This window comes from Pelodiscus sinensis, unplaced genomic scaffold, assembly GCF_049634645.1.
Source record: "Pelodiscus sinensis isolate JC-2024 unplaced genomic scaffold, ASM4963464v1 ctg34, whole genome shotgun sequence".
Taxonomy (NCBI): Eukaryota; Metazoa; Chordata; order Testudines; family Trionychidae; genus Pelodiscus; species Pelodiscus sinensis.
Window position 1 is genome coordinate 3,787,015 of NW_027465849.1, and position 14,107 is coordinate 3,801,121.

Below are 14,107 nucleotides of genomic sequence, written 5' to 3' on the forward strand. Positions count from 1 at the left end.
CTCCCCTGGGGGACTGAGCCTCAGTTTCCCCAGTGAAAGTGGCTCCTGGGTGGTGAACTGTCCCCTGTGACTCCTCTGTGCCCCCCACAGGCACCTCTGCCCAGCCTGTCAGCTGAGCTGGGAGCCCATCCCCGGGGCGTCCTGGCTGCTGTGAGACACAGTCCAGCCCTGTGTGAAGGGGGAAGCTGGGACAGCACACGCTACCCCCCACACCACGGTGCCCAGGCCCAGCCAGAGGCAGGAGAACATCTATGGGGGGTTGGTCGGGGGGATCCAGAGGGGGAGGGGAAGCAAGAGCAGAGGGAATTCTGGGTCATGCAGCCCAAGAGCTTTTACCCCAGGGCCTGGGCACCCAGCTGGCACCAATTTCACAGCCTGGACCCACAGATCCTGCCCCCTGCCGGGATCTCCCTGGAGCTTCCAGACAGGCGACCCACCGGGGAAGAGGGTCGGGGGAGCTGGGGGTCTGGTGGGGAGGGAGGGGTTGCAGCTCCCCCTTTCCATGGTGTGTGGGCCCCCCCACTAGAAGTCACTGCCCCTGGCCCACCCTCCCCAGGGGTGGCTCTTTGGGCACCAGGAGTCTGTTCCCAGGGCTGTTTTCAGGGGCTCCCCCCCATCCCTGGTACCTGGCCCCGCGCGGGTGGGATCCGGCGCCGCTCCAGGCTGGGTCAGGTCAGTCTCTCCTGCGGGAATAGAACCAGCGTCTGTCAGGGGAGGGAAGGGACCAAAACAGGGACTCAGCGAGCCCCACCCCCCATAACACAACGCTCAGTCCATGGGGCTGCCTTGGGCCCGACTCCTCTGTGTACCCCAGAGCTGAGATGCATCCCTGGGGACAGGCCTGGCTCTGCAGCTCCCCCTAGGAGCAGGGATCTCGCAGGTCCGGACTCCAAAACGCCAGCAGCTGCTGCTGCCCCCTGGCTGGGGGTCCCCCCTTCGTCCATCCCAGCATCCCCTCTGCGGTGCCCAAGGAGAGCTTGGTCTGAGCAGCCCGTCAGTGCAGGGCCCCCTGAGGTACCAGCCGGGTGAGGGGTTGGGAGCAGAGACACTGAGCCGGGCCCCTCACCTGCTATCACCAGCCCCACGGGGTCGCTGGGCGCCGAGGAGACGAAGGGCTCTGCCCGGGGCCGGTAGCTGCAGCTGTTGCTCCCTCCGTGCTGCCGGCCCACGGGGCGGACGTGGAACTCGGCCCCGTCCCCAGCAGGGTCCATGGGGCGCGGCCGGGTCAGGTCTCCAGCCTGGTGCAGGAAGAACCTCACGTCCCCGCCCGGCCCCTGGCACCGGATGGTGACGTCTGCCCCTGGGACGGTGACCCCAGTGGGGCTCAGAGAGACGGAGGGTCTGGGCAGGCTGGGATCTGTGCGCAGGAGACAGGCAGTGAGAGCCAGACCCGGGCAGCCACCCAGCCCCATTGTCCCCAGCTGGCTCAGCCCCATGCAGATCTGGGGGCCCTGGGCAGAGATTCACTCCCTGATCCCAGAGCCCCCCCAACCCAGAATCCTGCGGGATCCCATCCCCACAGACACGGAGCCGCAGCATCCTCCTGCCCATAGAAGGTCACATGGAGCCTTGCTAATTAGCATATCCATTGGCTGAGCATTCCTTGCCCCGTGCCCAGCCGCAGACAGAGGATTTTCCAGCATCCCTGCTGAATACGTGTTCATAACTCCACATACAGACATTATACAATGACAGGAAGAGCATATACAGAATCAGGAGAACAGAAGCTTTCATGTGATACCTCACATGACCCCCTTTGTACAGACTTTTGGGGCAAACACCCCCCAGGGGTGCAGCTGCTCCCCTTAAAATCCAGCAATGTGACAACAGGGCGGAAGACAAAATGGAGGGTTTCCAGGGCCTTGTTACCATCTGCCAGGTGGGGGAATCCCCTTGTTCTCGCTGTGGAAAAGTACAGCTACAAGATGGCGGTTGGGGTCACATGGGCAAGATGGCGCCATTTGCGCCTGTGTTGGTCTGATGTTTGCCGGAAAGCTCATTGGATGAGGATTGGCCCCGCGCAAGGCCCATGGTCAGGCGAGTTCTTGTGTTCAACTAGGCTCATCCCTTCGTCCTGCTGGTGTCTTCCCATGGCAAACATTTGCAATACAAAGGCAGAGCCAAAGCTCATGACTTCCCATACAAAAATGCCACCTGTATGCAAATGGTATAATCATGGGTCAGGGAAGATAATGGAGCAAGTAATTAAGGAATCCATCTGCAGACATCTGGAAGTTCATAAGGTGAGAGGGAACAGCCAGCATGGCTTTGTAAAGAACAAATCATCTCAAACCAACCGGAGACCTTTCTGTGATAGAGGATAACAAGTCCTGTGGCTAAGGGGGAAGCGGTGGATGTGGTATACCTAGGCTTTAGTAAAGCATGTGTTATAATCTTGCATGATCTTGTCAATCCATGAGGGAAATACTACTTAGATGGGGCTATTCTAAAGTGGGTTCATAACTGGCTGAATAAACGTTCTCAGAAAGTAGCTATTAACAGTTCAGAGTCATGCTGGAAGGGCATAACAAGTGGGGTTCTTAAGGTTCTGTTCAATATCTTCAGTGATTAATGGCACAGAGAGGATGCTTATTAAGACTGCAGATAATACCAGGCTGGGAGGGGTTGCCAGTGCTTTGGAAGATGGGTCCTAATTCAAAATGATCTGGACAAGCTGGAGAAATGGTCTGAGGCCAATGGGATGAAGTTTAATAAGGACACATGCAAAGTGCTCCACTTAGGAAGGAACCACCCATTTCACACACACAGAAAGGGAAGTGACTGTCGAGGGAGGAGCCCTGCCGAAAGGGATCTAGGGCTCGTAGTGGACCACAAGCTAAATATGAGCCAATAATGTGACACTGCTGCAAAAAAAGCAAACACGATTGTGGGCTGCAGTAACAGGAACGTTGTGAGCAAGACACAAGGAGTCATTCTTCCTCTCTACTCCGTGCTGATTAGGCCTCAACTGGCCACGTCTACACTGGCCCTTTTACGCAAAAGTTTTTCGGGAAAAGACCTTTGCCCGAACGGGAGCAGCACAGTATTTCCGGAAAAGCAGTGACAATCTTACATGAGATCGTCAGTGCTTTTGCGGAAATTCAGGTGGCCAGTGTAAACAGCTGGCAAGATTTTCTGCAAGAGCAGATGATTTTGCGGAAAAACTTGCCAGTCTAGACACAGCCCTGGAGTCTTGTGTCCAGTTCTGGGCACCGCATTTCAAGAAAGATTTGAAGAAATTGGAGAAGAGCAACACAAATGATGAAAGGTCTAGAGAACAGGACCTGCGAAGGGAGGCTGAAAGAATTGGCTTGTTTAGTTCAGAAAGGAGAAGACCGAGAGGGGACATGACAGCAGGTTTTCAGCTCCCTAAAAGGGTGTCACAAGGAGGAGGGTGAAAAATTGTTCTCCCTGCCTCTGAGGAGAGAACAAGAAGCAATGGGATTAAATTACAGAAAGGGAGGTTGAGTTTGGAGACTAGGAAAAATGTCCTGCCTGTCTGTAGGGTTACCAGGTAGACCCCCCCAAAATACCGGACACACTTAATTGTGGGGGGGGGGAACTGGGTGGGAGGGGGTGTGCTGGCCGGGAGGAAGGGGGGTGGGAGGAAGGGGGAGCGGGAAGCAGAGCTGGGGGAGATTGAGGGCCAGGGGAGCTGGGCCAGAGGAAGGGGGGCGGGAAGCAGAGCTGGGGGAGGATTGGGGGATAGGAGGGCTGGATGGGAGGAGGGGGGCCAGAGGAAGGGGGGTGGGAAGCAGAGCTGGGGGGGAATCGGGGGCCAGGGAGGCTGGATGGGAGGAGGGGGGCTGGAGGAAGGGGGGCGGGAAGCAGAGGTGGCGGGACGGGGGGTGCAGCCACTGGCCGCAGCCGGAGTCCAACGGACTGCACCCCCGGCAGGCACTCCCTCTAGTTGCCAATAGAAGCCGGGTGGGGGCGGGAGAGTGGGTGGGAGAGTGGCCCCTACCCCCACCCCGCCCTGCCCCGCCCAGCTTTTGCTTTGACCACAGGGCTCCCAGCACCAATTGCGGCCCCGCCCCCCAGTTACTCCCCCACCCCCGCCAGGCTTCCGTCCCGCGCCCAGCCGGGAATTCAGAAAATACCAGACATTGCACAGGGCACATTGCACGTCTCCGGCATTTTCTGAATTTTTCTAGAGAAAAGGACACCCAGCAACCCTAGCTGTTTGGCTGGTCAAACACTGGAATAAGTTGCCTAGGGGGGTTGTGGAATCTCCATCTCTGGAGATATTGAAGAGCAGGTTGGACAGACGTCTGCCAGGGGTGATGTAGATGGCGTCTGGTCCTGCCGTGAGAGCCGGGGACTGGACTTGACCTCCGAGGTCCCGTCCCGTTCTCGTGTTTTATGGTTCTGTGATTCTACGCGAGGCAGCAAACCCTGAGCTACCCACGGCCCCCTCGCCTGGCACACCTGCTGCAAGAGTCTTATCCACACGTGACCGTGGTTCCAACAGTGACCTGCATCTTCATATTTCTGTCATGTAACGTCATCCCTGGACACAGACTGGGCCGGGGCTGGGAGAACACGGGGGCTGGGATCACGGCTACTCACAGGTCAGAGTTACAAGAGGCAACATTAAAGTAGCCGTCCCCGAATCCACAGCAGCTGCCCCCAAAGGCTGGGAGACCCCCAGTGACTGAATGCAGGTCCCTGACCAGGCATCCCCATTCTGGGCCCCAGACTCGGAGTGTCCCCTCAGGTCTGAAACGCCCTGAGTGTGTGGCTGGGAGGCCGGGCCGGGCCCCTCACCTCTCAGCACCAGCTCCACGGGGTCGCTGGGGTAGGACACGGTGAACGGCTCCGATCTGCTGTGGTAGGAGCAGCTGTAGCTCCCGCCCTGCTCCCGGCGCAGGGGGCTGAGGGGAAACTCCGCCCCGAACCCGCCTGGATCCTTGTGCAGAAACTGGCCTCCCGCTGTCTTCAGCACGAACAGCCTGCCCAGGCGCTGCCCCCAACACTGGACAGTCACGGCTCCCCCCAGTGACACCCCCCCGCTGGGGCTCAGGGAGATGCTGGGTTTGCGGTCGCTGGGCTCTGCAGAGGGAAGCAGACAGGCCGGGAGACGCAGGCCCCGTCACTCAGCCCTGGGGCCCGGCCTCGCCACGCAGCCTGAGGCAGGTCAGACCCGGGACCCTGGGGATGGGCCCCTAGATGCCTTCCCCCAGGACTTCTTGGTTCTGTGCCCAGCCCCACCACTGACATGCAGGGAACTGAGAAAGTCTCCACAATACACTGAGCTCTGTAACCGTCAGCTTCCCCCATAACCCCGCAACTGATGTGGTGCCGGGGACAGGCCTGCTCTGGTCTGCAGCCCCCCTGGGGCAGGTGACCCCCCCCCCACCGACTCCAATCTCCTTCAGCTGCTGCTCCACCCTGGCTGGGGAACCCCCAGTGACTCCGTCCCCCCTCCCATCAGGACAGCCCCTCTGCTGGGCCCAGGGCTCGGGGCAGAGCCTGACTGTGAGGGTCCCACTGGGGTTGAGCCCCTAAGGATCTGGGAAAGGGGGGGGGCTGGGAGTGGGGATGCTGAGCCGGCTCCTTCACCTGCTACCACCAGCTCCAGGGGGTCGCTGGGATGTGACCAGCGAGTCGGCTCCGTTGTGGGTCGATAATCGCAGGTGTAGCTCCCGGCATCTGCCCGGCCCACGCTGGGCAGGGGAAACTCAGCCACGGTCCCAGCAGACACCACCCGCTGATACATGTTCGGGTGCCCGGCTTTATGCAGAAGGAACTCCGCGCCTGAGAACCGACCCTCACAGCGGATGGAGACGTTTTCCCCGAGCGCCACCACCCAGCGGGGGCTCCCCCCGACGAGGGGCTTGGGGAATTCGCGCTCTGCTTTCGACAAGAGACAGGAGTTAAATGGAGACACGACCTGCCCTGCCCCCGCGCACTCAGCCCGTCCCCATTCCACTGCCCCAGGAGCTGCCCTGCCAGCGCTGGCACTGCCGGGCCACGGGGCTCAGGGCTGGGGGTTCACCCCACGTAGCTCAGCACCCGGCTGCAGGGGGAGCACCTGGCCCTCCACCATCCCACCAGAGGGGTCCCCAGATACCCCCCCTTCCCCAGGCCTTGGATGCTGGGGGGCTGGGCGTGCGGGGGAGGGGCCTGTTGGGGGTGGATCTGGGGGTTTCTCCCCCACGGCTGCGCTGACACTGAACGTTGCGGTTACGCTGAGGGGAGCCAGAGCCCACGGACGGGCCCCATTAGCACCTGTCAGAGCTGAAATGAATCCACATCCCCCCCCCCCCGACTCGCACAGCCTGGGGGGGCAGGGCACGGAACCAGCTGCTTCCTCAGACCCCAGCTCCTCGTGCCTGCTCTGGGGGCGGGGAGGGAAGGAAGAGGACGGGCGGGGCAGGGGGGATAAGGGGCAGAGTGTGGGTGGGACCACACCTGGCAGCTTGGGAGGCAATTCCCAAGGCTGGGGGAGCTTACGGGGGGCGGGGGGAGACCTGCCCCTGCAGGAGATGGTTTGGTGCCCACAGGGGGCGGGGCCTCAGGTGCAAGAGGCGGAGCTAAGGAGTTGCCTCCCCCTGCCCCTGTTTCACCCACTGCCCATGAACACAGGTCTGAGCCCACAGGGGCAATTTGGGGTTGGGGGAGGTTCAGGGCTCAGTTCCTCTTTCCCCTCCCCCACCAGCCCCCTCCCACCCTTGATCTCCCCGTCCTCCCACAGGCAGATACTCACGTCCCCGCGCCCCACTGTGCCCGGCCAGCCAGCAGCCTGGGGAGCAGACAGATCCTTAGTGCCAAGGCCAGAGCAACTGGGTCCTACAGCCTGGTCCCAGAGGCCCCCATTGGCACCTGCCCTGGTCCCTGCTCCCCCCCATGGGCACACGCCCTGGCTGTCTCCGATACTCACTGAGGAAGAAGATGGTGGAAGCAGACGCCATGGCGGGGCGGTGAGGGCCCCTTGTCACTGCCACCAATGCCCCGGGTGTCCAGCTGCACCCACCCTGAGCTCCGAGTGGGAGCGGAATGAGGAACCGCGCCGGGGCTGCAGCTCCAGGAAGCCGGCGAGTCGCTCGGCCCCTTTCTCTGCAACCTCCAGGCCAAATCTACCATGGGCAGAGCAAAGCCAGAGCCCTGCAGCACTCAGCAAACCACATCCCCCCCGCAGCCGCCTGCTCCCTCCTGCAGCACCGCCCAGTGTCCGGAGGGGCCCAGGCTGCCCTGGCCTTTCCCAGCGGGCCTGTCTAGCCTGTCTGCAGCCACAACACAGAGCAGAGATGGGAACCCCCCCCCTCCCCAGTTATACCTTCCTCCCCCCCGAGCGTCCCTCTCCCATGGAGCAGGACAGAGATTCCTTCCTGACCCAGCTGGGCCCAGCACCTGCCCTGGAGCATGAGGGTGGAGGGGCCTGGCCAAGCTCGCAGTCAGGTAGCGGCGCTGCCAGCGCTGTTCTCAGCTGAGGGCCGTGGGACAGAGGTGGGACACGTGTGTGTGTGTGTGTGTGTGTGTGTGTGTGTGGTTTCTGGCCCCGTGAGACCGAGGGACACATTTAGAGCCGGTGTTGTGAAAGGAGGCGCTGAGAAGGCAGCAAAGGGGAAGTCTGCCCGGAGCCAGCTCTGGCCTGGGGCTTCTGGAGCTGCCCCGACACTCGGCCCAAACCTCATTCTCCAGCAGCTCCCCTGGGAATGGCTCTGGGAGGGCAGTGGGGTCTAATGGTTAGAGCAGGGGGCGGGAAATGGGCTGGGAGTCAGGACTCCTGGGTCCTCTTCCTAGCCTTGGTGAAGGTGGGCTCTAGTGGTTAGAGATAGACGTGGCCCCCTGGAGGTGAAAGGCCTCGTGTCCCCTTCCCTGGCCCGTTCCTGGGCAGCGGGTCGGCTCCGCTCCGAGCCCCGGGCAGAGCTCACGGGGTCGAGGGCTGAGCCGCGTTTCCTGCCCGACCTCAAGATGCTGCGTAAGAGATGGGGGAGCGACAGCCGCCAGCCGGGGGGAGGGGGGGGACGAGGGACAGAGCCCACAAGTAACTGGCCCCCCAGCCTCGGTCGCTTCCCCCATTCACACCCCCCAGCCTGTAGACCCCTCACATCCCCCCATCAGGTCCCCATCCTCCCGTTCTGCCCCGTCCTCTGTCCCTTCTCCCCATTGTGTCCCCTCCCCCGCCCATGTGTCCCCCACCCCCAACAGCCCCCGTCCTCCCTCCCCTCCCATCTCCCTGCCGCCTGCTCTGCCCCAGCCTGTGTCCCCACCCCCAATCACAGTCCACCCCAACACCATCCCCAGCCTCTCCCCCTTCGCAGCCCCCACTCGCCATGGCCCCCATCTGCCCTGGCTCCCCAAGGGCAGGGACCCCTGGATGCCCTCAGTTAACATGGCCCCCCCACCGCCAAGACCCTTATTTCTTCTGCTGAAATAATCCTGCACCCCCCAGACTGTCAGGATGGTGCCATCAAAGGGGCAGTGGAAAGAGCCCCCCCCCCACCTTATATGACTCTGCCCTGACCCCCAGCCTGTGCCGCCAGCTCCCATCTCTTCATCTCTCCCCGCGGCCTTGAGGGGTCCTTGCCTCCACCCCACGTTCCCGCTCTCCTGGCTGACGATGCCCCATCCCCACAGCCCCCTTCTGTACTCGGATCCCTCGGTGCCTGCCTGGAGCCACCCTGCACCCCAAGCCCCTCACACGTAGCCCCCCCGAGCCCCTGCACCCCAACTTCTGCTCCAGCCCTGGGCCCCTCAGCCCCGCCCCACCAGCCAGAGCCCTCACACCCCTGAACCCCCAACCCTCTGCCCCAGCCCTGAGCCCCTCAGCCCCGCCCCACCAGCCAGAGCCCTCACACCCCTGAACCCCAATCCTCTGCCCAGCCCTGGGCCCCTTAGCCCCGCCCCACCAGCCAGAGCCCTCACACCCCTGAACCCCCAATCCTCTGCCCCAGCCCTGAGCCCCTCAGCCCCGCCCCACCAGCCAGAGCCCTCACACCCCTGAACCCCAATCCTCTGCCCCAGCCCTGAGCCCCTCAGCCCCACCCCACCAGCCAGAGCCCTCACACCCCTGAACCCCAATCCTCTGCCCCAGCCCTGACCCCCTCAGCCCCGCCCCACCAGCCAGAGCCCTCACACCCCTGAACCCCCAATCCTCTGCCCGGCCCTGGGCCCTAGATTTCACTCCCTTCCCAGAGAACACACCCCAGCGCCTCCCCACCCACCTAGGGAAATAGTTTGTCCTAATCTCCAACCTAGACCTCCCCCACTGCGATGTCAGACCATTGCTCCTTGTTCTGCCACCTGCCAGCCCCGGGAACAGCCTCTCTCCAGCCGATGGATCCCCCGTTGAGGGAGTTGCAGGCTGCTCTCAAACCCCCCCTCACTCTTCTCTTCCGCAGACTAAGTCCAAATCCCTCAGCCTCTTCTCACAGCTCATGTGCTCCAGCCCCCGAATCATTTTGGTCCCCCCCCCCCCCCGCTGGACCCTCTCCAAAGCATCCACATCCCTCCCATAGAGGAGAGCCCAGGACTGGTTCCCCCTCATCCAGCCCTGGGTGCAGGCCCGGCCCCACAGCTTCAGCCGGGGTGAGACATGAGGAGGGGAAAGGAGATTTCCAGCCCCTGACTCCTGCAGCTCCCCAGGGTCACTGGGGGCCTGACTCGGTGTTTCCTGGGGGCAGAGGCTTGGGTGCAGGTGAATCCTCCCGCCATGGTGCCCATCCCTGTACTGAGCCGGGCGGGGTCTCAGCCTCTGGCTGTGGGAGGGAGCCCCAGTCCCTCGTCTTGCCCCACAGATACTCACGTCCCTGCGCCCCGCTCTGCCGAGCCAGCCAGCAGCCTGGAAAGAGACGGGTCGTTAGGGGCCAGATCCCAGGGCAAGTGGATCCCACAAATCTCAGCTCCCCCTTCCCCCCATGGGCACACGCCCTGGTCTCAGATCCACCCAGCACATGGGCCCACGCTCTGGCTGTCCCCGATACTCATCAAAGAAGAGTATCGCCTCATGGTGGGAAGGTGAGGGGCCCCTCCGCTCTGCCACCCACGCCCGGTGCCCAGCTGCACCCAGCCCCAAATACAGAGCTCAGCTGGTGGCTGCAGCCACAGGAAGGTGAGGATGTCTCATCTCTTCCTGTGTCCTTCTCACTTTGGCCCTAATCTGCAGCTGCCATCTAGAGCGGTCGCAGTGAGCACAAGTCTCTGCACAACCCTGGAAACCTTGGGACCGGCAGCCTGGCCAGGCCTCCTGCAGCCCCAGCTTGTGTGTGTTTCTGTGGGGGAGGGGGCCATGACACCCTCCAGTTCACCCTGCCAGCATGAGGAAGGTGCCCCAGGCTGGGAGCCAAGAGACCTCAGGCCGTGTTCTTCAATCTTCCCGGAATCACGATCTCCATTCAGACGTCCCTCCTTCCTCGCAGCTTTTCTTAGCATCTGGGTTCAAGTGGCCGATGACCCATGTAGGCAAAATTAATAGGTGATCGTGCAAGTAAAGGTTGGCATGGGAATGAGGGGCAGAGTTAAGGGTGTTTAGGGAAACTGTCACTGTGGTGTTTCCTGGTTTTGAAGGATTTCACTCTGCTGCCTTCCTATCCAGTCTGCAAGGCAGCCCACATGCGACACGCGCCTTGGCACCGTGCGAGGAGCGGGCACGATGGGGCACGCCTGGGTTTGCGGCTTCTTGAGCCACAGCTGAGCGGGATGGCGGCTTTACACTGTAACAATGTAGTAAGTTGAGGGTCAGGTTGGAAGCAATTCCTTCCCCCTCCCTCCCCCGCCCCACATCATCTCCATCCTGGGGCTACTAAGGTGCTGGAAAACTCTTTTTTGGCAGACAACGTAGCCGGTAGCAGGAGCTCTGTGTCTAACTCATATAGAAAGGAAAATAAAGTAAATGAATATTAGAGCCGCTCAGCTCTGACACTAGCATGTTCTGACCTCTTAAGGGACACTGGTTCACCTTCAAATATTTATGTCTAGTCTTACTTAGTGACTGACTCTGGGGAGAAAGAGAGAGACCCCAGCAGGACTCCTGGGCTCTCTCTCAGCTCTGCAACGGCAGTGGGGCCTAATGGGTTACAGCAGGGGGCAGATACATTTCAGCTCTATGTAAGAATATCAGAACGGCCGGACTGGGTCAGGCCAAAGGTCCATCTAGCCCAGGGTCCTGTCAGCCCACAGTGGCCAATGCCAGGGGCTTCAGGAGGAATAAACAGAAGAGGCAATCATCACGCTCATTCCCAGCTTTTGCCAAACAGACCCCAGGGACACCATCCCTGCCCAGCCTGGCTAGTAGCCATTGATGGACGTATCCCCCTTGAACTTATTCTGTACTTATCGGAACCCTGTTATGGTTTGGGCCTTTCCACCATCCCCTGGCAAGGAGTTCCACAGGTTGATTGTGAAAAAAAATGTATTTTATTGGTTTTACAGCTGCCGCCTGTTAATGTAATTGAGTCGGCTTCTTGTGTTCTGTCAGCGAAGGAATGAAGAACATTTCCTTATTCCCTTTTTCCACACCGTTCATGATTTCCTAGACTTCTAACACATCCCCAGTGACTAGTCACCGGCACGGGCGTCGTCTGCCTCCAAGCCTCAGCCTCTAGGGCGCCCTGTGTCCCTGTAGCCCCCGTGCCTTGTAGGGCCCGGAGCTCTCCCCAGGGCGCCCTGTGGTGCAGGCTCCGCATCCCACCGCCGCTAGCCGTCTCTGCCACCCCCAGAGGGAGGTCCGAGCACTGCCCCTCCCCAGCCCCATGCCGCGGTCGGTGGGCCCGTCCAGACGCACTGGGGCCACTCAGCGGGGCCGGCTCAGATGGCTTCGGCCGCTCTGGTCCCTCCGGCTCCGTCCCGACGATGCGGTGTCACGTCGCTCGGGGTGACAGTGACCCACTGCCCCTCCCCCGCGCTGGAGCTGCCAGGCTGGAGTGGGGTATGATGGGGGGGTCACTTCAGCTAGTGCCTGCCCCTCCCCCAGCCGTGGGCAGCCTCAGCCAGGATCAGGGCCAGGCCCAGCACGACCCCGGCGGCCAGGGCCAGACGCACGATGTTGCCCCGAGTGTAATCTGGGGGTGACAGAAAGGGAAGGGGGCTGGTGCCGTCAGACCCACTGAGCCCCTCCTGCCCCCCACAACAGGAAACCGCGACAGCTTCCTGTCCCCCTCCCCTTCCTGTCTGGCTCTGTGTGTCCCCGTGCGAACCCCTCGGTCCATCCCACTGCAGGGACCCCTCCCCATGGTGTCTGGTCGCACACGCCCCCAGTGACTCCAGCCTCTCTCCCCTCCAGCCTCCGCCCTGCGTGTCTTCCCCGGGGGAGGGGGCTCCCAGGACCGAACCAGCCCATTTCATAGTCTGAGGGGTCCCCTCCCCTGCCCCCCAATATCCCCTCGCTGCCCAGGCCCGGGACTGGCACAGAGTGACCGGGAACGGTGGTTCTGGGCCCCTCACCTCTCACCACCAGCCGTGCGGGGTCGCTGGGGCGGGACAGGGCGACCGGCTCCCGCGAGGTGTGATAGGAGCAGCTGTAGTTCCCTGCATCCTCCCATCCGGCGCCGGCCACGGGGAACTCGGCCACGTGCCCCACGGGGGCCGCGCGCCCCCAGTAACCCCCGTCTTTGTAGAGAAGGAAGGTGGCGTTCTGGGGCCCAGCCCTGCAGCGGATGGTGGCGGCTGCCCCCAGGCGGACGCCCCTGCTGGGGCTGATGGAGATGGAGGGCCGGGGCAGAGTGGGCTCTGGGAGCAGAATGAGACAGGCCGTGAGACGCAGACCCCGGGGGGGAGGGGCCGTAGGCTGGGGGGCATCTCTCAGATCCCTCCCCCCTCCGTGGGAAGAGCCCCACACAGTCCTGGGTTTGCAGGGGCTGGGGATGAGCCCTGGATTCAGAGTGTGAGGGAAGGGCCGGCTGGGCAGCCCCTGGGTCCTGACCCCTCTGTGCCCCCAAGATGGGCAGCATCCCCTTAGAAAGGCCCCTGCTCCGCAGCGCCTTCTGACAACAGGGTCTCCCCTCCCCCAGACTCAAAATTCCCCCCGTTACTCAGTCCCTCCTCCCCCACCGGGCGTCCTCTCTCCTGTCTTCACAGCCCCACCATTAGGTTCCAGGGCCAACAGAGTGTCCCTCCAAATGGCCAGGTTCCCGTGGTAACGCCCTGGCTGCCTGGGTTGGGAAGTTCCAGGTTAACACCCTGCTGTGCAGGCCTCATGTGAAAGGGGGAGCCCTCTGTCTGTGGGGCCCAGGGCAGAGCCTGGCTCAGTGCTGAGTGCCCCCAAGGGCCCAGCTGGGTGTGGGGCTGGGAACGGGGATGCGGAGCCAGGCCCCTCACCTGCAATCACCAGCCCCACGGGGTCGCTGGGCGCCGAGGACACGAAGGGCTCTGCCCGGGACCGGTAGCTGCAGCTGTACTTCCCTCCGTGCTGCCGGCCCACGGGGCGGATGTGGAACTCGGCCCCGTCCCCAGCTGGGTCCATGGGGCGCGGCCGGGTCAGGTCTCCAGCCTGGTGCAGGAAGAACCTCACGTCCCCGCCCGGCCCCTGGCACCGGATGGTGACGTCTGACCCTGGGGCGGCGACCCAAGTGGGGCTCAGAGAGACGGAGGGTCTGGGCAGGCTGGGATCTGTGCACAGGAGACAGGCAGTGAGAGCCAGACCCAGGCAGCCACCCAGCCCCATTGCCCACCCAGCCCCATTGTCCCCGGCCGGCCCAGCCACTGGCAGATCTGTGGACCCGGGACAGAGATTCACTCCCTGATCCCAGAGCCCCCCCAACCCAGAATCCTGCGGGATCCCAGCCCCACAGACACGGAGCCGCGGCTCCCTAGTTCTTGGGATCCTCATGTGCCGCGTGAGGCCCCTGCCTCGTTCACGGCCTCCAGCCCCGGACACAGAGCGACTCAGGGGCTGCTCTCTGGCACCGCAGGGCCTGAGCCTCTGGAGTGGGATGGTCACTTCCCTCCTGGCACAAAGGGGTTAAAGCAGCCCGGGGAGAGGGCTGTAGCTAGCGGCCAATCACGAGGGGCCTTGTGGCAGCCAATCAGTGCCCAGAAGGGTGGTATAAAAGAGATGGATGGCCAGGCTGAGTTCTCACTCCAGCTCTGGAGAGAGCAGGAGCTTGTTGACTCCTGGTCTGGGTACCATAGACCCAGCTGGCCTGGGGGAGCTCCAGCCTGATTG

At 62.5% G+C, this 14,107-nt stretch overlaps 1 protein-coding gene across 1 annotated transcript in view; it reads right to left on the reverse strand.

Moving 5' to 3' along the window:
• Positions 1 to 14,107, reverse strand: part of LOC112545992 (uncharacterized) — a 33,281-nt gene that overhangs the window by 14,910 nt on the left and 4,264 nt on the right. Inside the window, exons 5-13 of the mRNA XM_075915087.1 lie at positions 13,261 to 13,551; positions 12,388 to 12,672; positions 11,929 to 12,005; positions 6,884 to 7,079; positions 6,710 to 6,745; positions 5,563 to 5,856; positions 4,768 to 5,052; positions 1,067 to 1,357; positions 627 to 683 (exon numbers count right to left, since the gene is read on the reverse strand). Of these exons, the coding sequence (XP_075771202.1) occupies positions 627 to 683; positions 1,067 to 1,357; positions 4,768 to 5,052; positions 5,563 to 5,856; positions 6,710 to 6,745; positions 6,884 to 7,079; positions 11,929 to 12,005; positions 12,388 to 12,672; positions 13,261 to 13,551 (1,812 nt within the window). The remainder of the gene's footprint in view (positions 1 to 626; positions 684 to 1,066; positions 1,358 to 4,767; positions 5,053 to 5,562; positions 5,857 to 6,709; positions 6,746 to 6,883; positions 7,080 to 11,928; positions 12,006 to 12,387; positions 12,673 to 13,260; positions 13,552 to 14,107) is intronic.